General features: G+C 42.0%; 2 protein-coding genes across 2 annotated transcripts in view; both read left to right on the plus strand.

Annotated features, from left to right (window-relative positions):
• Window positions 1-2,163: 2,163 nt before the first annotated feature.
• Window positions 2,164-14,205, plus strand: LOC306741316 (mixed lineage kinase domain-like protein). The gene is made up of 11 exons (XM_079223594.1): window positions 2,164-2,266; window positions 4,987-5,440; window positions 6,499-6,597; window positions 7,430-7,607; window positions 8,124-8,224; window positions 8,305-8,443; window positions 9,432-9,516; window positions 9,626-9,774; window positions 10,084-10,133; window positions 11,760-11,900; window positions 13,285-14,205. The coding sequence occupies exons 2-11, from the start codon at window positions 4,993-4,995 to the stop codon at window positions 13,332-13,334; spliced, it is 1,440 nt and encodes a 479-aa protein (XP_079079720.1). The 5' UTR covers window positions 2,164-2,266; window positions 4,987-4,992; the 3' UTR covers window positions 13,335-14,205.
• A 3,696-nt stretch (window positions 14,206-17,901) lies between these two features.
• Window positions 17,902-22,895, plus strand: part of rfwd3 (ring finger and WD repeat domain 3) — a gene marked incomplete at both ends in the record, with an annotated part of 11,331 nt that continues 6,337 nt past the window's right edge. The window contains 7 exons of the mRNA XM_079223433.1: window positions 17,902-18,221; window positions 19,412-19,668; window positions 19,787-19,842; window positions 20,484-20,651; window positions 20,994-21,085; window positions 21,189-21,303; window positions 22,594-22,822. Of these exons, the coding sequence (XP_079079559.1) occupies window positions 17,902-18,221; window positions 19,412-19,668; window positions 19,787-19,842; window positions 20,484-20,651; window positions 20,994-21,085; window positions 21,189-21,303; window positions 22,594-22,822 (1,237 nt within the window). The remainder of the gene's footprint in view (window positions 18,222-19,411; window positions 19,669-19,786; window positions 19,843-20,483; window positions 20,652-20,993; window positions 21,086-21,188; window positions 21,304-22,593; window positions 22,823-22,895) is intronic.

The raw sequence follows: 22,895 nt of genomic DNA on the forward strand, positions 1-22,895 counted from the left end.
GTGGCAGCAGTGTGAACGTTGTCTCAATGCAGGTGCATGAATAAAGTGAAACAAAGTCTTATCTGGCTGATAAGTTGTCGCGGTTCCCTCCTCTGAGGCTCATTCATGTTCTCAGACGCATCAGAGATATTTAAACTTCAGGTCACGCCCCACCGGACACAAACAGCATTACAGTTTATTCTCCCCTCTGCACATTTACAGTTTTTCTGCACTTCTCGTTGGATGCTAAATGAAATGTGATGCTAAACTGTGAAATGTGATGCTAAACTGCATCTGTTCTCAATCACAAAGTACACGTTTTGATTTCTCTCCTCACAGGTTTACATGGATCCTGGTTCTATCTGGTCCCTGATCCTGCCCGACACCTCTTGCTATCATCATTATTATTGTTATTATTATTATTAATATTATTATTATTATTATTATTATTTGTTGCATTGCGATTTGTATTACTGATACCATTCCTGCTTTTATTATTATCATTATTATTGTTGCAGAGGATGTCGTATGTGTACAGATTGTAAAGCCCTCTGAGCCAAATTTGTGATTTTGGGCGACACAATGAATTTAATTGAATATATCAAATCTCATGCACAGGTTGGGCTGCAGAAGTTTTGGTCTTGTTTCTACAGGACGTCTGCAGGCCTCAGTGACTTGAAGTTAATCAGCTCAGAGACTAAATCTAAACGTTGTTGATCATTGAATCAAAAGAAAGTGATGTTCAAAGGTTTATTGGCTCAATAAAACTTTATGTATAAATGAGGTTCGGTGTGCATGCAATCAGCATAAAACAGACTTCAACCGTCTAGTTTGACATCGAACAAACAGCGTCATGGTGGAAAGGTTGAAGGAGAGTTTGACAGTCGAGTCGAGCCAAAACAAAGCTCCGCCCACCAACCGGAGCAACTTCTCATTCTGCAGCTGAACAGCGACTATGATATGATCCTGAAAACACTTGAGGTGAGGAATTAATAACGCAGTCATAGAATCTAGATTCATATTTGATCAGCGCTGCCCACTTAGACAAATCCTCGCCTCTGATTGGTTGCTTTCCTTCAGTTGCGGTTGAATCCCGGAGCACCAAAAGGAGAGCAGAGGAACCTGATTCACTTCACAGAATATTTGAGCAAATGTGACATATGGATATGGATATAAAGGAGTTATGCAACATGCACATTAATGCAGCATGACGGGCTGTTCTACCAACAGATACAATACAATACACTTGTAGATATCGTGTTATCCACTTCATCATGAAGCAGGAAGTATAAAGGCGGTGAAACCCTCACAGCAGGAGGTCAAGGGGTCAAACAGTCTTTCCTCCAGGAAACAGACGTTTGTTCCTCGTGTGAAACGAGAAGTCAACGTTGATTCATTCACTTAACTTCCGTACTTCAACACTTCAGAAGTATATGTTGCTTTAAAAAGACAAAACAAAAAGGACTTTTTTTTTTATAGATATGCAAGCCGTTGCATGAGGATATTTTGATGAGTAATATTGATCCAGACACATCACTTATAATTGTAAAACACTGATAGTTCACTGACTTTATCTTTTTACTTTGAATACATTTAGCTGATAATACTTACAATAGGTTTGTAGTATTTTCACAGGGTGGTATTTGTACTTTTACTGCAGTAGAGGATTTGAGTGCATTGAGAAGGTGAAAAGATGAATTGTCTTGTTTTTTTAATAAATACAGTATGTTTATTGAATTTTTCCACATAATGCAACATTAAACTATACTTACATTACATGGGATTTTATGGAACTTAGGCACGTTTTGCTGCTCTACTTATTATATACACAGTGCTTAAAATGTCAACTTTGTGCATAAAAAGAGAGGATACCACAATAATACAAATGAATAGCAGTCATAGAAGTTTCATGAATGATCCTCAAATCTTAACAAAACTGTTGTTTTTCCTTTTTCCTATACATGAAGACAATGCAACAGTCCATTACACAACTTTCCTGCTTGGTCTATTCATGGTTTCCATAAAAGGCCGTCTCTTTGTCCTGTTACTAAAGAATGAGTGAACATCTTGTCTGCAGGGAGTTCTGCTTCTTCTTTTCCTTCAGTGGAAACCTAAACAAACCTCGGGTGTGTCATGAATCAAGTGCAAGAAGAAGGAGGGGGAAGGGCATATGTTGCAGAGGAACGGGAAGTAGTGAGCAGCAGAGGAAGGAGCTGAGGGCTGCAGTTTCATTTTCACACAACGACACACAGAAGAAATACCTCGGACAAGAAGCCGTTCATTGCAGGTAAACAATCTTCACCTTTTTAAAATCATCTGTCCAGCTCTGAGTGTGTGTCCACTCGTTATTGAATCCAACAGATCCATCCCTCTACAGTCTGTACAGCAAGCTTTGTATGTGCTGCCGGCTCGTGTTTCACACGGAGGACGTGTTGAAAACTGTCAAACACAAAGGAAAGTTATTCCCTTCAGGGCAACAGAGAGCGGTGACTCTCCCTGTGAGGGTCTGAGGAGAGGTGGCCTTGATTTTAGGATAGTTTACCTCAACAAGTAAATCAGGAACCTTCTGTAGTTCAGTCTGAGCAGCTGAGGATTAAAAACATATAATAATAAACAAGAGAAAAGCCACATTTGAACATTTAAAATGAATTATTATTATGTAGCTTCAACAACTATATGATGGATTTATATTTAGTTACGCAGCTCAGAGGTAATCTAAACCGATTGCAACGTATTACAGTATTCTTCAAAGTTGTTTTGCTCATTGACAACCATTCTTAAACTCACTAGACCCGTTTCCAGGCGGCAACCTCCGGTTGTGAAAAGGGAAGTCGATGCTCAAGTGTGTTAAAGCTGCATTATCTCTCCTGACCACCAGGGGGTGACTCCTCTGGTTGTATAGAAGTCTATGCTTCATGTCTTAAAGCTGCATTCTCTCTCCTGACCACCAGGGGGTGACTCCTCTGGTTGTATAGAAGTCTATGCTTCATGTGTTAAAGCTGCATTCTCTCTCCTGACCACCAGGGGGCGACTCCTCTGGTTGTATAGAAGTCTATGCTTCATGTCTTAAAGCTGCATTCTCTCTCCTGACCACCAGGGGGTGACTCCTCTGGTTGTATAGAAGTCTATGCTTCATGTGTTAAAGCTGCATTCTCTCTCCTGACCACCAGGGGGTGACTCCTTTGGTTGTATAGAAGTATATGCTTCATGTGTTAAACCTGCATTCTCTCTCCTGACCACCAGGAGTGACTCCTCTGGTTGTATAGAAGTATATGCTTCATGTGTTAAAGCTGCATTCTCTCTCCTGACCACCAGGGGGCGACTCCTCTGGTTGTATAGAAGTCTATGCTTCATGTGTTAAAGCTGCATTCTCTCTCCTGACCACCAGGGGGCGACTCCTCTGGTTGTATAGAAGTCTATGCTTCATGTGTTAAAGCTGCATTCTTTCTCCTGACCACCAGGGGGTGACTCCTCTGGTTGTATAGAAGTCTATGCTTCATGTGTTAAAGCTGCATTCTCTCTCCTGACCACCAGGGGGTGACTCCTCTGGTTGTATAGAAGTCTATGCTTCATGTGTTAAAGCTGCATTCTCTCTCCTGACCACCAGGGGGTGACTCCTTTGGTTGTATAGAAGTATATGCTTCATGTGTTAAACCTGCATTCTCTCTCCTGACCACCAGGGGGTGACTCCTCTGGTTGTATAGAAGTCTATATAAATGACTCTACTTCTCTCTTGATGTATTCCCTCAGTAAACATTGTAAACATGAGTTTATGTCTCAATCTCTAGTTTCAAGTCTTCTTCAATACAGCATGATGTTCATTTAGTAAATTATGGTCATTTAGAGTCAAACAGACCATAAAGCAGGGGACGCTTTAGGGGCGGGGCTACAAGGTGATTGACTGGTCGACAGCAGAGACGTATACGGTGTCTGCATCACTCCTCCACAGTCTACATATATTCACTTCCTGCTCCTTCAGTCTGAAGCTATTTCCATTAGTAGCACTAATGGATGGTCGAGGCACTAGAACTTAATCTGTAGCGATCCTTCTTTCTGTTAAATCAATACGTCTGCAGTGGTGGAATATAACGAGTATGCACATTTACTCATTTATCTCAGAGGTGCATGTAATAAATGTTACTACATTCACCTAACAGCTTTAGTGTCTTCCTGTTCAGGTAAAACCTTGTACCTCCAGATGTGTTGATGTTGAATGTTTGTGATAAACTGAATGATGAAACATTTCCTTTAAATCCTCTAAATAAACTCTTTAAAAAGCTTACATTTTTAGAGAGGCTGTGATGCATTGATGTAGATTAAACCATCCAACAGGATATAAAGCAGTTCAAATGCAACATAAACATTATTGTAGCAGGAAGATTAATCCAGAAACCATTATAATAATCTGGCTATAATAATTATGCCATATCAAAATGCCAAATACACTGTTTTGTCTTGGGGTCAAAATGACCCGTGTACGAGTGTACATGTATGTGTGTTGATGGGTCATTTTGACCCCAAGACAACACAAGGTTAAACTAATTAAAGGTAGAAATGTCAGAGTAAGATATATTGAGTTGACATTTATGTTTTTTATAGATAATAAAAAAAGCCTTGGCTATCATAATCTTTTGTTATATTGCCTAATTAAACAATCAGTTGTTTGTTGTTTACTTTTAGATGGCAAAAAGGTACAGTGTTGAGATGTAAAGTCCATATTTTGGCTGAATAAGGACAGAAACAGTTTTTTGCCTATACCACGATTCAAACTAAAAAGGTTGTAAAAAGATTCCTGTTTGGGAAAAATAAGCACCAAACCAACTGACATGTTTCAAAGGCAATGAACGTCAGAATGTTTTGAACATTTGATGGATTAGGCTTCATGGGCAAAGGACACGCATCTTTAAATCGTTTTGACTGGTCGGAGGACTAGAAAAGTCCATTTATCATATTAAACCTGAATTATTTGCTTTCAGCTCTGATTTATTCCATTTTCATTCTCATCAGCTGAACATGGACTGCATTGAGCCCATCCTGGCCATCGCCTCAACGATCTACAGCCTGGTTGAGAAGGTGAAGGCCAATAAGAAGCGCAGCGGGCGTGTTTGTCGGCGAGTCAAAGCCCTGGACGAGCTGGTGAGGTCCATCGAGAAGAGGGAGCCGGGACAAACCCCCGCCGAGGTGGAATCGGCTCTCAAGGAACTCTCCCTTACTCTGGACGTGGCACAGATGCTCATCGAGAAGTACACCAAGGACGGCTGGGTGAAGCGCTTCCTGAAGGCCGGCAATAACAAAGACGAGTTCAACAACGTGAACGAACGCCTCAATGACGCCTTCCAGGGCCTGACCGGAGCTCTGCAGGTGGAGCAGAGCGACGAGCAGCGGAAGGTGTTCGAGCTGGTCTCCAGACAGAAAGAAGACGAGGCCGACAGCAGGGAGGACGCCGCCGAGCTGCAGAGACGTGAGGCAAACGTTGACTTGTCGAGTGAAGATGATCCGAATCAGCTCGGTCCATCTACACAAGCTTGTAGTTTTAATCTTTAAATGTTTCCATCAGGTGCATCAGCATTATTTATGTGCTTTTCAGATGTTTAAAAATGCACAAAAACCGTGCTATGGCTTAACAGTTCCACCCTAGAGTCCCCTAATTAGGGGACCCTAGAGTTCTACAGCTCATATGACCATGATATGACTACCAGACCCTATTGTCCTTACCGAATCTGCAACTCCTTGCCTTAAGAAAAAAGAAAAAAATTAATGTTTAAACTTATTTTCAGCATAAATATGATCAAAAGTCAAGAGTCTGAGCAAGATTCCCCGTAAATGGCTCCTTAATTGCTCCCCGAGTTGTTTTAATTGTATTGTTCGGTGCCTTCCCATCATCCCACAGAGTAATACTTTAGAAAGATTACGATGTAAAGCATCTACATATGCAATAATAATCACAATACAAACAAGCATTGACATGTTAGGAAGCATATTCAGTCCAGAAAACGTGTTTTTCGATTCAGAAATTGAAAAATGACTTACTTTGAGCTTTTCCTTGGTCCCACCGTGACAAACAACAAATGTAAATGACCGTCTACTTCCGCATGTGCCGGCTGTCGTGCTTTGGGAAGAGTCCGAGGACCAATGAGATCGCAGGATCTCGGAATGCCCGAAAAAAGCACAAAAAAACTTCTGGTCTCGCTTCGCAATTTTGAGACACTTATACTTACTTAGTATACTTATACTGGTCAGAATGATCTAGATTGATTTATTAGACTCCTACAGACTCCTCCACCGTTGTAAGGGCTACTTGTAAATGTTTTAGTGAAACGTTATAATCGCTGAGTCATTTTAAGGAGTTTATGGAATTATTCAAACTTAACAAGTTTCTTAACGTCTCTTCTCACAAGGGTTACGGCACTTTAACAATTTAAATGAATTAAATTGGAAGAGAGGGAAACTAGAGCAGAGATGTTGACAGGATGCATTCTCTGGTGGGTTTTGGTTCATCTGTGTTGTTTTGCTCCTCAGTGCTTTTACACTACATGAAAGACCAGCAGGAGAAAACAGAAGCCATGCAGAGAGATATGGAATTCATCAAAATCAACGTGGAAAAGGTCGTTGCAAGCTGTGAGTACAAAAACCACTTCAACATGCATGACGAATACATTCATGAGGACACAAACTCAACTCCACAGGAAGGTTCATGTAGTTCTGTAACGGTGGGAATAAGTTATAGGTTCACCATTTCAACTTAAAGGGCAACACAGTCCCACGGAAGGTCTTCAAACAGTCACAAAATATAATCTATTGGTTTTGAAGGAAAACGGACAATTTGTGTCCCTTGGCACCACTTTTTTGAGACGACATTACATTCAAAACTAAGGTTTGGTTTAGGCAACAAAATCACCAACAGTTAGGTTTAGACAACTAAACCAACAGTTAGGTTTAGACAACAAAACCAACAGTTAGGTTTAGACAACTAAACCAACAGTTAGGTTTAGACAACTAAACCACCAGTTAGGTTTAGACAACTAAACCAACAGTTAGGTTTAGACAACTAAACCAACAGTTAGGTTTATGCAACAAAAGGTTAGTTTTAAAACTACAACATGGTTTCAAACACCGGTCTTCTGGTTGATAGTCCGGTTTGTTGGACCCGTCCACCTCCCCTCCTGCTCACAAATCTAGTCTTTTTTTATATCATAAAGTTCATCACTTGCTCTGACTGTTGCTTAATCGCGTGGATGCATTTAATTTGTGTGTCCACCATGAAAAAAGCTCCTAATGGATCTATTCTATTGGTAAACATTTCCGTCATGACATGAAAATTAACCAGGATGTGTCCGTGTTCACGTCTCGTTTCCTTGCTGACCTCTAGTGGCCAAATAAAAACACAGCTATTGTGTATTTATTGGACAGTCAGACAGCTGTAATCAAACATAAACTATTTGTTTCCCAGTGAAGAAGCCCAGCATCACGGAGGAAATCATCAAAATGATCGAACCAAAGGACCTGACCTACGATCCTCCCAAAAAGCCCTTCATGACAACACCAACCTCCGAGGTCTACAAAGGAAAGTACCACCTCAACCCGGTGGCCATCAAGAGATACACCAACACTGGGAACATCAGCCTGAGGTCTGTGCTGCGTTTCAAAGAAAATACTCCTTTTTGTTTGGAGAAAAAAAAAAGTTTAAAATCTCAGAGGCTGCCATTATTTGTTTTCATGGAGGCTTAAATTCATACGTAGACTCCCAATAAAAGACAAACAGCAGGAGGGATCCTTTCTCTAGCTTTTTTCCTTTTTTACTGTTTGGACTCGAAATTGCGTTCTCGTGTGGACGGAGATATTTTTGGAGGAAAATATTGGCTTGAAAAACAACTTATTTTCGCTCTCAGCTTGACCCCTTTGCCACGAAAAGGCCCCCCCCCCCCCAAAAAAAAAACTTGAAGCTGCCTTGAAGCTGCCTTGAAAAGGACATGCATTCGTGAGCTTCAGCCCATAATTCATGGGATTTGAACACGATCTAAATAAAACGCTTACTGTAAAACCGCAAATGTGACTTCAGATCTGCAGATTTTTACGACCTTGTGTATTAGTACGCGACACATACTGCCATATTGACACATATTCCCTGTCCACCTTGTCTCCAGCGAGGTGCGGAAGATTTTCCAGAAGGAAGCTAAAACCATGCGGCGGTTCGATTCGACCAACATCCTCCGAATGTTTGGCATCTGTATCCAGGATGAGGAAGGTGAGTGAACTGCAGAACGTCAGAGTATTTGGCACATTGCACCTTTTTAAAATCACATCTGGTGTGTTTGTGTGTTTTAGGACCCAGCCCTCAGTTCCTCATCGTCATGGAGTTCTGTGAGAAGGGAAGTCTCCGCCAGGTTCTGAATTTAGAAGGTCGCCGTCTGTCCTGGACCACGAAGGCTTGTATGTGTCGGGACGCAGCGCGAGGAATCTACCGGTCCGTCTTCTGCAATCATTTAACACAACAACACAATAATCATAAAAACAATTACATTTATTCCTGTATGCGGGATTAAAGAAAAAAAAGTAAGATGACATTTTGCCTGTGACCCTGAAAAATATATTTTTGTGGGCATGCTGTTGTGGAAGATGTACTCAGCAGTGAAAGTAGTCGTACCACAGTGTAAAAGTACTCCTTCAAGTCAGATAGAGTTGCAGCGATTGACAGAAAAATATTCAAACAACTACTTTATATGAATTTGTCATTTAAGCTAGTTTAAGTACTTAGGTAAACTCCACAAACTTGCTGCACCGACCGTAACGTTTCACCAAAAAACATTTCAATACCCAGCATGCCTAAATCGGACAATGTTTTGCCATAAAATAAGTCATTTTTCCATTTTTTTAACTGAACGACACGATTTTTTGACTGAAACTCCTTCCTAACATGCCAATGCTTTGTTGGATTGTGATTTTTGTTGAATTCCGATTTGTTAGGTCCTAATCTTTCCAAAAAGGTGCCTTAGTAGTATGTGAGTTGTCGTTAAGTAAAACATTTTAAGGAATGGTGGAAAAAGCTGTTTCTCAGCCTAAAACTTAAATTAAACTTACATATTGAGATCTCCTGCTTTTGTTTTATCATATAGTAAACTAGATATGTTTGGGTTTCTGATTTTTAGAAACTGGATATTTTTCACTATTTTCAGACGTTTTATAGACCAAACGATTTATCTAGAAAATAATCCTGCATTGAAAATATATTAGCATTAAAGGTATACTAACATTTATAGAAATAAGTTAATTTAAAGAAAGAATAAATGTTCTTATTGACACTGCTAAACACACATTTTCCTTGATAATAATTGAATTATGACCGGTGGTGGAAGAAGTATTCAAATATTTTATTTAAGTAAATAAATAACAATACCACAGTGTGCAAAAGTATCAGTATCAAAGTACACGGTTAATGCATTCTTTTCTCTCAGGCTGCACCAGACTGAGGAAAAATCAGAGGTTCACGGCTGCATCGACAGCTTCAAGTTCCTGGTGGCTGAAGGCTACGTCGTCAAGGTACTGAAACCAGTGCACGCTGGGATTGCTGAGAGCCCACTGGTTGGCGGTATTTAAGGTGTTGGGGGGGTTGAATGACGTCTTGATTTGTTGTTGTTGTTGTTTTTAGCTGGGAGGCTTTGAGCTGGCAAAAACTGAGACGTCGCTGAGAAAACTGACGAAGTCCAAAGGTTCCAAAGACGGTGCGTCCCTCAGGTACTCGGCTCCAGAGATGCTGAACGTCAACCACCGCTACAGCAAGGAGAGCGAGATCTACAGGTCAGACCAGGAGCTGAGAGTATAGTCCTCTATGCTGATGAACACACTGTATACATGAAGGGACTAAGCAAGAGTCGTTGCAACGTCTTTATTTTCTCATTCCTCCGGCGAGTATAAACTGTGCATTAAACTGAGATTCAAGATGAGCTCAGAGACACTTTTCCTGCTTTTCAGCTTCATAAAATGTTGAAACTAACTGCACAGTGAAGCTCAAGCGCCTACGTGAAGCAACGATGAGAAAACACTATTTTTTCTTTTTAGTGGAGGTGAAATAATAATAATTATAACTTGGAAATGTTTGTCTTTCAGCTTTGGAATCGTCCTGTGGGAAGTGGCAACGGGCAAGATACCTTTTGAAGGTGCGTATACCTGCGGAGCGACGACGCCGTGGTCGCTCACCATTGGGTGCAGGAACATTCTCAATGCCTCAGTTAGAGGCATTAGAGTATGTTCTAATCCAGGGTTTGAACACATTTTGCCACAAGCTCCTTCCTCTTTTGAAACTCAAGGCTTCAGACCAGACTCGGAGGCGTGAGTATTCTTTTTCACGGTGTGAATAGATCGCGCCAACAACAAAAGGGGGTTTTGTTGTTGGGTAGAAATCTCCTGTCACACCTTTTTACAGACGTGATGGTGTGACTTTACAAGAGCGTCGTTATAAAACCGAAGGTCTCTGTTTTCACGTCTCCTTTTATTTATTCGACACTTTATTTAATCAACAATGCAAGTCTGAGCTTCACAGACACAATGGACCGGCGGGGCAGTAACTCACTACCTCAGCAATATTGATAGCATTGTTTCTGTTGAATAGCCACCACAGACTTACTCCAAGGTGTCAACACAAACTCATGCACATGTATTTATAAATGAAGAGTCCATTTCAAATCTGTCAAAGAAATCAGATGATCCAACTTTAATTCCTGCTGACATTTATTCAGATAAACATTTAACCAATAGAAAACCAATCTATTTGTAGGCCATTTCCCTTGAAAATTACATACCCGAACTAAAAATGGTGTATCTCTGCAACCACTAGGACTATTTGAATAATTTGGATAATAATAATAATATTTACATTCAGAAGTGTAAATATTAGTCTATATGTTACTGGTTAAGGGTAAATGAAGATGACACACAGAAAAAAATGAAAAGGTTTCAGGTCCGCCTATAAAAACATCACTTTCAGGATGATTATTTCTTTGAAATGATGCAGCTGTAAGGTCCAACTCTAACCCAAATCATAGCTCAATATGTGAACATTCTCTAACCCAAATCATAGCTCACTATGTGAACATTCTCTAACCCAAATCATAGCTCAATATGTGAACATTCTCTAACCCAAATCATAGCTCAATATGTGAACATTCTCTAACCCAAATCATAGCTCAATATGTGAACATTCTCTAACCCAAATCATAGCTCAATATGTGAACATTCTCTAACCCAAATCATAACACAACATGTGAACATTCTCTAACCCAAATCATAGCTCAATATGTGAACATTCTCTAACCCAAATCATAGCTCAATATGTGAACATTCTCTAACCCAAATCATAACACAACATGTGAACATTCTCTAACCCAAATCATAGCTCACTATGTGAACATTCTCTCTGCAAAGGTTGACTTTGATAAAGTGAAGCAGAACAAAGTTAGAGAGGGTTTAGAACAGAGAACATTCAGGCGAGGACTCCAGAATGTGCATTTGCGCACATCTGTGATATTTGAATTTTCTCATGTACCAAACCATATATTTCTCTTGTTTATTAGTTATGGTATTCAATACATCCAAATAGAGCAGTTTGGGGCTTTTTTTCATAAAACAAACAATGATTTACAGTTTTATATAACAAACGCGATCGGTTTTTAAAGGCCCTTTTTTTTTTGCTCCGCTATCATTGGCTCAGCTGCACAACCATATAACTCAACTACAGGACCATTGGCTTCTGCTTCTGTTCTAACGTTTCCTCACTTTTCCTCCAGGTTTGTCAAACCAGTACATCATTGAGAACGTGTCCAACGGGACCTTAAAAGAGGAACTCCCCCACGATTGTCCCAAAGGACTGGCGGAGCTGATCGACGCCTGTCGGGACCACAACAGCTTCCAGAGACCATCTGCTGGAGGTAACGCTCAACCACGGCCATCACGGTCAGATTCTCTACCGGACACACGAGTGAACGGGACTCAGTGGATCCTTTGAAGGTTTTTATGTTTGTGTTAGAGAGCATCAGATCTAATGTGAGGTAAAAAAAAAAAAAAACTTGACCTGGTTATTTACCTGGCTCCTGGTCCTCTATAGACCTCAGTGTAGTCCTAGTCCTCTATAGACCTCATGTAGTCCTGGTCCTCTCTAGACATCAGTGTAGTCCTAGTCCTCTATAGACCTCAGTGTAGTCCTGATCCTCTATAGACATGAGTGTAGTCTTGGTCTTCTATAGACCTCAGTGTAGTCCTGGTCCTCTATAGACCTCATGTAGTCCTGGTCCTCTATAGACCTCAGTCTTGTCCTGGTCCTCTATAGACCTCAGTCTAGTCCTGCTTCTCTATATACCTCAGTCTAGTCATAGTCCTCTGTAGACCTCAGTCTAGTCCTGGTCCTCTATAGACCTCAGTCTAGTCCTGGTCCTCTATATACCTCAGTCTAGTCCTGGTCCTCTCTAGACCTCAGTGTAGTCCTGGTCCTCTATAGACCTCAGGGTAGTCTTGGTCCTCTATAGACTTCAGTCTAGTCCTAGTCCTTTATAGACCTCAGTGTAGTCCTGGTCCTCTCTAGACCTCAGTCTAGTCCTGGTCCTCTATAAACCTCATGTAGTCCTGGTCCTCTATAGACCTCATGTAGTCCTGGTCCTCTATAAACCTCAGTCTAGTCCTAGTCCTTTATAGACCTCAGTGTAGTCCTGGTCCTCTATAGACCTCATGTAGTCCTGGTCCTCTATAGACCTCATCTAGTCCTGGTCCTCTATAGACCTCATGTAGTCCTGGTCCTCTATAGACCTCATGTAGTCCTGGTCCTCTATAGACCTCAGTCTAATCCTGGTCCTCTATAGACCTCAGTCTAATCCTGGTCCTCTATAGACCTCAGTGTAGTACTGGTCCTCTATAGACCTCAGTCTAGTCCTGGTCCTCTATAGACCTCATGTAGTCCTGGTCCTCTATAGACCTCAGTGTAGTCCTGGTCCTCTATAGACCTCAGTCTAGTCCTGGTCCTCTATAGACCTCATGTAGTCCTGGTCCTCTCTAGACCTCTGTGTAGTCCTGGTCCTCTATAGACCTCAGTCTAGTCCTGGTCCTCTATAGACCTCATGTAGTCCTGGTCCTCTCTAGACCTCTGTGTAGTCCTGGTCCACTATAGACTTCAGGTAGTTCTGGTTATTTTCTAAAAAAAATCTAAAAAGGATGGCAAACAGTGAATGATGTTTCCGTTGTAACTCTCTCTCTCTCTCTCTCTCTCTCTCTCTCTCTCTCTCTCTCTCTCTCTCTCTCTCTCTCTCTCTCTCTCTCCTCCAGTGCTGGTGGATCGGCTGCAAAGAGTGGTGGAAGAGTTAGAGGTGTCGTAAGCCTCTTCCTCCCTCTTCCTCTTCGTCAGCAGCGCTCCTCGGGACTCGTGACTGGCCTGTAACTTCTTAACAATACACACGAAATGTTTACACTAAAAGCCATACTTTTCTTTTATATTCAGTTTGATTGCTGCGACTCCGTGAGCATCCCATAATGTTCAAACCTGCTTTTGCAGCTTTAAATGTCTTTAGAATAGATTGCGTGTGACGGGGCTGCTTCGAGCTGGGAGGTATTTCAGGGAAACAGAGGTGTTTTACAACTTATCCCCACTTCTCACTACGCTGATATGCTATGTTCATTCATGAGAAGATTCCTGGAACAAACGTGTAGTCATGGAGACTGTGACAACAACTTACTTACAACAACAATACTTCTGTCAGTATGTTTTCAGTCTGATCTCTTAGTCATTATGTTTACTGTGACCACGGGTGGATTATGAGACGGTAGTAAAATATCTATATAAATTAGTCAATGGCGAAAGACAAATTAACAAAAATCTAATCTTGTCGTGAATTACACATATTTTGTTTGGCAATTTAAAAGATAATTTTGAAAGTCTCCGTTTGTCAAAGATTTGTCATAGAACCGTGAAACCGCTGTTCAATACATCTCTTGTCTCGCACAATGCACGTCAACAACATGACCGTTAGCTTAGCTAGCTAACTTAGCTATGTTCCACGCACAGATGTAACGTTATCTTGCAGCAACTTTTTTTTTTAGTGAGACCAGACAGCAACTTCCAGTTGTGCCGAGTGAAGCCGATGTTTCGTGTCTTCAAGCTGCATTCTCTCTCCTGACCACCAGGGGGCGACTTCTCTGGTTGTTGTTGAGTGTCCGAGGAAGAAGATGAAAGTAAAAAGGTCTAACTATTATAACCGTACAATCATTTTCTTTTTTCTATATAATCATTTGAATATATATATATATATATATATATATATATATATATATATATATATATATATATATATATACTGTTTGGTTTTTATTTTCATTATAGTTTGTGATTAGACCACATAAAATTCAGAAAAAAGACCGAAGGCATAATGCCAATATCGGATGAGGATTATCATTTCCTCCGGGATCACTAGGATAATTAGCCGACAGAGTGCCACCGAGTTAGGTGCGAGGTCTTGCCTTTCCTACTCTCCCCCCTACCCTCCTCTTTCCCTGGCAAGACCACCATTCACGCTACATTGTATAGAAGTCTATGCTTCATGTGTTAAAGCTGCATTCTCTCTCCTGACCACCAGGGGGCGACTCCTTTAGTTGTATAGAAGTATATGCTTCATGTGTTAAAGCTGCATTCTCTCTCCTGACCACCAGGGGTCGACTCCTCTGGTTGTATAGAAGTATATGCTCCATGTGTTAAAGCGGCATTCTCTCTCCTGACCACCAGGGGTCGACTCCTCTGGTTGTATAGAAGTCTATGACTCTAAATACAATATTTGTCTCTCGCCATTGACTCCCATAGATATTTTTCTGAAATAAGGTCTCATTGTTATTGTCTCATTCTCTATGGGTCCCTGGAGGAGAAGACACATAATCTATATTTATATTCAGTAATACATTCATGACCATGACCACAAATCCTCTCAGTTAATAAAAGAGATGTTTGATTCAGCATGGCTGCCTACATGTTGATACATGCCGAATAAAATCAATCAACAAACCAAAGAAAACTCCATTGCTTCTCCTCTTTTTACTCTTTCCAATACACCCTTGAAAACGAGGGATTTTGATTTATTTAATTACCATGTTTTTATGTCCCTGTAGAATTGTAATAGTTTAATTTGGACTTGCACATGTATATAATGATGTCTAGTACATTACAATACTTAAAATGAATCATGGGTATTTCGGGTATGCATGGGATGTATTGCACGGAGCCACTAGTCTGCTGTGGGATTGAAGAATCACCACTCATGGTCATCTGCACACAGATCGGGGCTGAGGGTTAACAAAGAGACAAGAACAAACGGACTGGACCACTTGTGGTGCGGGGGGGGGGGGGGGGGGGGGGGGGGGGGGGGGGACTGTGGGGGGAACTGTGGAGCCCAATAAAACCCCCGATTAGATTCCTGTTCCCGGTCTTCTTAGGACCGGTCTGTGAAGCGGACGCTTAGACACCTTCAGCTGAAACGTTATACTGTACCATTGAACTTGAATTAAAACCATTTATTATAACTCATCAAATTCTGGACTTCTCTCCGCACAACCACCCAAAGATTCTTGAATTCTTACATCCCTTTTTTTATTTTATATTTACATGTCTTCGTGACAATTTCTTTGTAATTCAAGTGTCTGTGGGTTGGATCACTTTTGTTCTTCTTTGACGATAATTTATTTACAATCGTGGGTGGAGGTCCAATAAAGGAATATTATTATTAAAATATTGATGGCTGAATGACACTATCTCGTGAGATAGTACGTCATAATTATGAGATAGTAAGTCGTAGTTGTGAGATAGTACGTCATAATTATGAGATAGTAAGTCGTAATTATGAGATAGTACGTCATAATTATGAGATATTAAGTCGTAATTGTGAGATAGTAAGTCATAATTATGAGATAATAAGTCGTAATTGTGAGATAGTAAATCGTAATTGTGAGATAGTACGTCATAATTATGAGATATTAAGTCGTAATTGTGAGATATTAAGTCATAATTATGAGATAGTAAGTCTAAATTATGATTTACGGGATTTAAATTGTCTCATCACAGTGACGGAAATGGGCTTCTAACCCGTTCCCGTAGAATGGCGCGTGATTCATCTTCTCAACATATGATCTTCGTTGGTGACGTCACGCTGGAGGGGAGGGGAGGGGCCGGGCAGCGCGGGCTCTGGTCGCCGGGAGATTCGATCCCTGACCGCGGGTCTCGACTGCGTTTTACTCCCGGGGAAAAATAGTCACCCCGGAAACCCCTGTTGTTCATCCGCGGGGTTTCCCACAGACCGGTGAAACCTCTCCTCCGTGTCCAGGTAACTAGGAGCCTCTTGCCGCGCGTTGCCTGCGAGCCACCGCGTTTGTATTTCAGCAGGCGATCAGAACGGAGAATCGCATTATTATTGTTGTTATTATTATCTATGTGTTGTTGTGTAACGTTGCTGATATACGTCAACAAAAAAACAACATGAATTGAGTACAAGCAGCTACTGGCGGCGGCTGTTTTTACCCGGAGGCCCCGGAAACCTCGGTGTCTAGTTCGGCGCGTAGCCGCGAAAGGCGTCGCCTGGCCCCGCAGAACGCAGCGTCACATTTGCCGTCGCAAGCGGTCGTTTATGGACAGTTGGGGCTTCCGTACTGGCAAGTATTACGCTTTCAGATCCTGTACTTTCAGGGAAAGTACTAGTGGAAATACTCCACTACAAGTAAAAGGCATTCAAACAGTACATCAGTGAAGTATTATCATGTACTTGGAGTATTCAAATTAAAAGTATTGGTTGTGCAGGAAAGTTTTCCCCATCAGTGTTTTACTGTATCAGATGTTTCTGGATCACATTCATTACACCGCTGTTTGTTATGCTACAGCTTTGCACTGTTGTTTTGTTTGCTTTCTTAGTCAATTTAATTTAATATTCAATTTTTTCTTGCTTTCCTGCATGTATAAATGCTGCTGTAGCAAAACTATTTCCTCTTGTGGGATTAATAAAGTAACTATCTAACATTACTGCTGTAGAAGTTTAATGTTGAATCAGAATAATCTTTTAGATAGATGGTTACTTTATTGATGCACTATATATATATATATATATATATATATATATATATATATATATATATATATATATATAAATAAAGAATAGCATAATAAGTTCAACTTACTAACAAAACAATAGTGCAAAGATGTCGCTAAACAGTCGTACTGCAGAGCATTTACGCTTTTGTTCCTTTACAGTTTTCGTGTGAACGTCACAATAGTTGCGTCGAACAAAATAAGATTCAAGATATTGTTATTGTCATGTGCACAGTTAATACACAGTTACTATGTACAATGGAAATCTTCCACACACGATTACAATAACTTAAACTTAAGGTAAAAATTAAAATACAAAAAAAGGAGGTTAATGCAAATAAGCATTGATAAGTAAAGGGAAGTCCTCAGTTTTAAATAAAATCCCAAAAGTGTAGTAAAAGTCATGTAAATGTGTTATATTCATGTGTTCATGACGTTCATTTACGCTGAGTTTGAAATAATGAATATGCTTTTAAAAGAAAGACTCAAAATATAAGCAGGCATACATACAGGCATCTATATAAATGTTTGTTCTTTTAATCAAACTATTGTCTCATTCATTTGAGTCATTTAAGGTTTACTGTATGCTTTGTGTTCTCATTGTTAGTTTAAATACTACATTTACTCACTTTTTACTGTTTACACCCAGATTTCACTAAATGTTTGTCATGACATTTGGCTTAAAGTCATGGAGAAGTCATGAAACCCAGTGGTCAACATGTGTATGAACCCTGAACAGAAACCTGGTGGAGTGGCCGTAGCCTCAGGTGGAAGAACTGGGAGCTGGAGGGGAGTTGACTCAAACCATTTGACCTGTGTGTTTCCAGATGGAGGCCATGGAGGTGGACTTCCCAGCGGTGCTGCTGGGAGGAAGAGGAGGAGGAGGAAGAAGAAGCAGCAGAAGCAGCAGACAGCGTGCGATCAACGCCGCGGCTGACCTGGCCGGATCGGACGCCGCGGCGCCGCATGTCATCTCGGACTCCGGCAGCAGCACCGAGGTGGACGAAGACGAGGACGACGAAGGGCGGACGGCGCCGCGGCTGCCGCCTAGACTTCCTGCCACCTGGGCCTTCAGCCAGAGAGCGGTGGGCGGGGCGGCCAACGCGCCGTCAGCCGCCCAGGGGGCGCGCTTACGGAGGAGGGTCAGGTACCTGAAGGGACCAGGGGGGGCGCTGTGTCTTTAACCCAGAACACTGACGCTAAAAATAGTGTGTGTGTGTGTGTGCATGCATACTTACGTGTGTGTGTGTGTACGCATGCTTACGTGTGTGTGTGTGTGTGCATGCATGCTTACGTGTGTGTGTGTGTGTGTGTGTGTGTACGCATGCTTACGTGTGTGTATGCTTACGTGTGTGTGTGTGTGTGTGCATGCATGCTTGCTTACGTGTGTGTGTGTGTGTACGCATGCTTACGTGTGTGTATGCTTACGTGTGTGTGTGTGTGTGTGTGTGTGCATGCATGCTTACGTGTGTGTGTGTGTGTACGCATGCTTACGTGTGTGTATGCTTACGTGTGTGTGTGTGTGTGTGTGTGTGTGTGTGTGCATGCATGCTTACGTGTGTGTGTGTGTGTACGCATGCTTACGTGTGTGTATGCTTACGTGTGTGTGTGTGTGTGTGCATGCATGCTTGCTTACGTGTGTGTGTGTGTGTACGCATGCTTACGTGTGTGTATGCTTACGTGTGTGTGTGTGTGTGTGTGTGTGCATGCATGCTTACGTGTGTGTGTGTGTGTACGCATGCTTACGTGTGTGTATGCTTACGTGTGTGTGTGTGTGTGTGTGTGTGTGTGTGTGTGTGCATGCATGCTTACGTGTGTGTGTGTGTGTACGCATGCTTACGTGTGTGTATGCTTACGTGTGTGTGTGTGTGTGTGTGTACGCATGCTTACGTGTGTGCATGCTTACGTGTGCGTGTGTGTGTGCATGCTTGTGTGTGTGTGTGTGTGTGTGTGTGTGTGTATGCATGCTTACGTGTGTGTGCATGCTTGCGTGTGTGTGTGTGTGTGTGTGTGTGTGTATGCATGCTTACGTGTGTGTGTGTCCATGCATGCTTACGTGTGTATGCATGCTTGCGTGTGTGTGCATGCTTACGTGTGTGTGCATGCTTGTGTGTGTGCATGCTTGCTTGCGTGTGTGTGTATGTGTGTGTGTGTGTGTGTGTGTGTGTGTGTGTACGTATGCACATGCTTATGTCCTGGTCCTCTATAGATATCAGTGTAGTTCTGGTCCTTTTCTAAAAAGGATGGCAAACAGTGAATGATGTCCGTTGTAACTCTCTCTCTCTCTCTCTCTCTCTCTCTCTCTCTCTCTCTCTCTTTCTCTCTCTCTCTCTCTAGGCAGGGCCTCAGGGTTCACTACCCCAGCCAGACGGCGGCTCCCTCCAGAGGATTCCCAGACTTCCTGCTGCGGGCGCCGGCCGCCAGCGCGGCCGAGCCGGAGTCCGGCAGCTCCACCGAGGTCAGCGAGTCTGACGACGACGAGGATGAGGAAGGTGGCCGCGAAGACGCCCCGTCCGACGCTACGGGACCCGCCGGCCCGGCGCCGCCCGCCGGCCCTCGCCTCGCCACGCAACCGCAGGAAGCCGGCTCCACCAGTGAGTCTGACCGGCGGCTGTTGTCTTCACTGGTTTCCACAGACCAGTGCAGCGTCTCCGTTGGCTCTGAGTCCGGTTCTCTGTTTTAAAACATGTTGTACTTCTCATCTGTGCTCAGACTCCGGCTCAGCTGCAGAGGCCGAGAGGACGGAGGCTCCAAATCAGAACGTCCAGGTAACGGTCACGCCTCCTCCATGAAGCGCCCATCAGACGTCTTCTCGATGTAGCGAGAAAATAAGTCTCATTAAGAATAATATTTTGTTTCAGATACATTTTATAGTTTCTTTGGTTGCTAGCAGAGACGCTCAACTCTCTCCTGACCACCAGGGGGCGACTCCTCTGGTTGTATAGAAGTCTACGCTTCATGTGTTAAAGCTGCATTCTCTCTCCTGACCACCAGGGGGCGACTCCTCTGGTTGTATAGAAGTCTATATAAATGACTCTACTTCTCTCACATTGTAAACATGAGTTTATGTCTCAATCTCTAGTTTCAAACAGACCATAATGTAGGGGAGGCTTTAGGGCGGGGCTACGAGGTGATTGACAGGTTGCTACCAGAGACGTATACGGCGTCTCTTCGTCACTCCTCCTCAGTCCATATACGGTCACTTCCTGTTCACTGGTTGCATAAAAAAACAAGATGGCGACGACTAAAACACCGGATCGAGGCTTCTGCGTCCGCTTCTTCTCAGCAGTCCGTTGGCCTCGCGAGCATCGACGGAGGAGGGCGACTTCAAAAGGTTTTGATGTTTTTTTATTGTCCGCTAACTCTTGAATCTCTGCAGCCGGCGCCCGCGGCCTCGGCCTCCGTGCAGCCGTCTCCGTCGGAGGAGGGCGAAGGCGACATCTGCTCCATCTGCTTCGAGGCGTGGACGGCGGCGGGCGAGCACCGGCTGTCCGCCCTGCGCTGCGGACACCTCTTCGGCTTCACCTGCATCCAGCGCTGGGTGAAGGCCCAGGGCCCGTCCGCCAAATGCCCACAGGTCAGTCAGCGACCTCGCTGTACCCAGGGTTACTATGGAGAACCTGGAAGAGTCATGGAGTTTTAAAATGGTTATTTCCAGTTCTGGAAAAGTCCTTGAAGAAAAATAAAATCCCAAAAGTTTAGTAAAAGTCATGTAAATGTGTTATATTCATGTGTTCATGTCGTTCATTTACGCTGAGTTTGAAATGTGGTTACAATTTGGTGAAAAGTCATGGAAATGTGGTTTAAAGTCATGGAAGTCCCTTGGTCAGAATGTGTATGAACCCTGTGTGCCTCCCCTCCCCCGCCCAGTGTGTTGCCCTGCTTGTAACACGCGTGTGTTTCTGTTGTGTCTCTTCAGTGCAACAAGAAGGCGAAGCGCTCCGACATCGTTCTGCTTTACGCGCCCAAGCTCCGAGCGCTGGACAACTCTGAGCAGGAGACGCTCAAGAAGTGAGAGACGCTTCCGCTGCTGCTCTCCCTGTGGAGGAAAATGACTTTGATATCTATAAATAAATGCATATATAAATGTGTGTGTGTGTGTGTGTGTGTGCAGGTCTCTGGAGCAGGAGCAGTCTCTGAGGAGGAAGGCTGAACTGGAGTCCGCTCAGTACAAACTGAAGCTGCAGGTCGTCACCAACAAGTACGGACAAGCGCAACAAGAGCTGCAGGTACAGAAACGGTTCATTATCTTCAGTTTGGCTCAAAGAAAGAAAAACCAGGCAATTGTTTAATTTGTGTCCAGCGGTACACATTATAATAACGTATTCACTTCGGACCATTTAACATTATCGTCCTCTTTAAAATGTGTGTTGCTATTTTCTTTACTGGTGACAAAGACATTAATAATGAATTAATCACGGCAGCGTTTTGGCAACTTTGATAAACTATTTTTTTATTATGAGAAAAGGGAACATTTTAAACTATAAGTAAGTAATAAATAATGCTTTACAGCTGAAAAGCTTCTCTCGTGCTCTGGAGCTGAAAATACTGAATAAATAGAATAATAAAAGTGTTACAGCCCAGTTCTTTAACTTTTGCATTTAAGATACAAAAACTTCAGAATAATGACGTTTATTAATTTAGTCATTTAAATCACATGAAAGTCAAATTTAAAATCTTTTTTTGCATTTAAAAAAAATGTATATACTTATAATTTACACACAGAATGATAAATAAAAAAAATTAATTTCTACATTACATAATATAAAAGTCATTTTACAGCCTTATGATTATTTGTGTACTTTACATAGTAAAAACAATAACGAAGCAAAAGAAACTGCACACAAGCAACTTCATGTAATACAGGAATAAATAAATGCTTAGATAGATGTTTGAATACAGGAATACATAAATAATTGTATGAACACATACAGGAATACATTAATTAATGCTGAAATGAATATGGAAATAAATAGATGTATGTACAGATGCATAAATATAAGTTTATAATCACACGTCAAATAATGAAATACATATAATATATTTATTTCAAATGTTTCATTCACCTTTATTTATTCTTTTATTTATTTCAACATTTATTTTTGGCATTTAAATATTTCAGCATTTATTTAATTAATTTCTCTACAAAAAAATAATACATTTATTTAATTAATATCTCTACAAAAAATAATACATTTATTTAATTAATATCTCTACAAAAAAATAATACATTTATTTATTCATACTTAAGTCATGTTCAACTTCATGCAGCTTAATGCTTAAAAAAAAAAATAGTAGAAAATAATTTTCTAATTAATGTTTATATAAAAGATGATTTGAATTTTCAAATTAATACTTCAAGGAGCTTTAAATGTTATTTTTAACTACGTATTCCCATCATATGCTATTCCAGGGATTTAATTAAAAAGCATAATTAATAAATAAATGGTTAACTCGGCTCAATGTCAGGCGGTTAAACCCCCCCTCCTCTTCCTCCCCCCTCCTCTTCCTCTGTGCAGGAGCTGAGGGCTCTGATGGCCCACGCCGGCCGAAGCTCGCTCTCCTCCTCTTCCTCGTCTTCGGCGTCCAGCTCGCTCCTCCTCGGCCTGACCCAGCGGGCGCCGCAGTACGGGTTCTCCAAGGCGGTGCTGGTGTCTCAGGCCGGAGGCTGCAGGGTTCTGTCGTACTGCGAGGCGCTGTGCTGCCTGCTGGCGTCGCAGCCGTCGCCTCACGCCGCCCTGGTTCCCGGTGAGCCGTCTCCATTCAATCACATCTGCAGGGTTCTTACCGTCATGGAGAACCTGGAACAGTCATGGAGTTT

The sequence above is a fragment of the Taurulus bubalis genome (assembly GCF_910589615.1).
Source record: "Taurulus bubalis genome assembly, chromosome: 9".
NCBI lineage: Eukaryota > Metazoa > Chordata > Actinopteri > Perciformes > Cottidae > Taurulus > Taurulus bubalis.

Excerpts from the sequence above, each read along its gene's own strand:
- LOC306741316 (XM_079223594.1), top strand. The coding sequence starts at position 4,993 with ATGGACTGCATTGAGCCCATCCTGGCCATCGCCTCAACGATCTACAGC. Across the intron at positions 7,608-8,123 it reads ACTGGGAACATCAGCCTGAG|CGAGGTGCGGAAGATTTTCC; the intron begins GTCTGTGCTGCG and ends CCTTGTCTCCAG. Across the intron at positions 9,517-9,625 it reads CTGAAGGCTACGTCGTCAAG|CTGGGAGGCTTTGAGCTGGC; the intron begins GTACTGAAACCA and ends TGTTGTTTTTAG.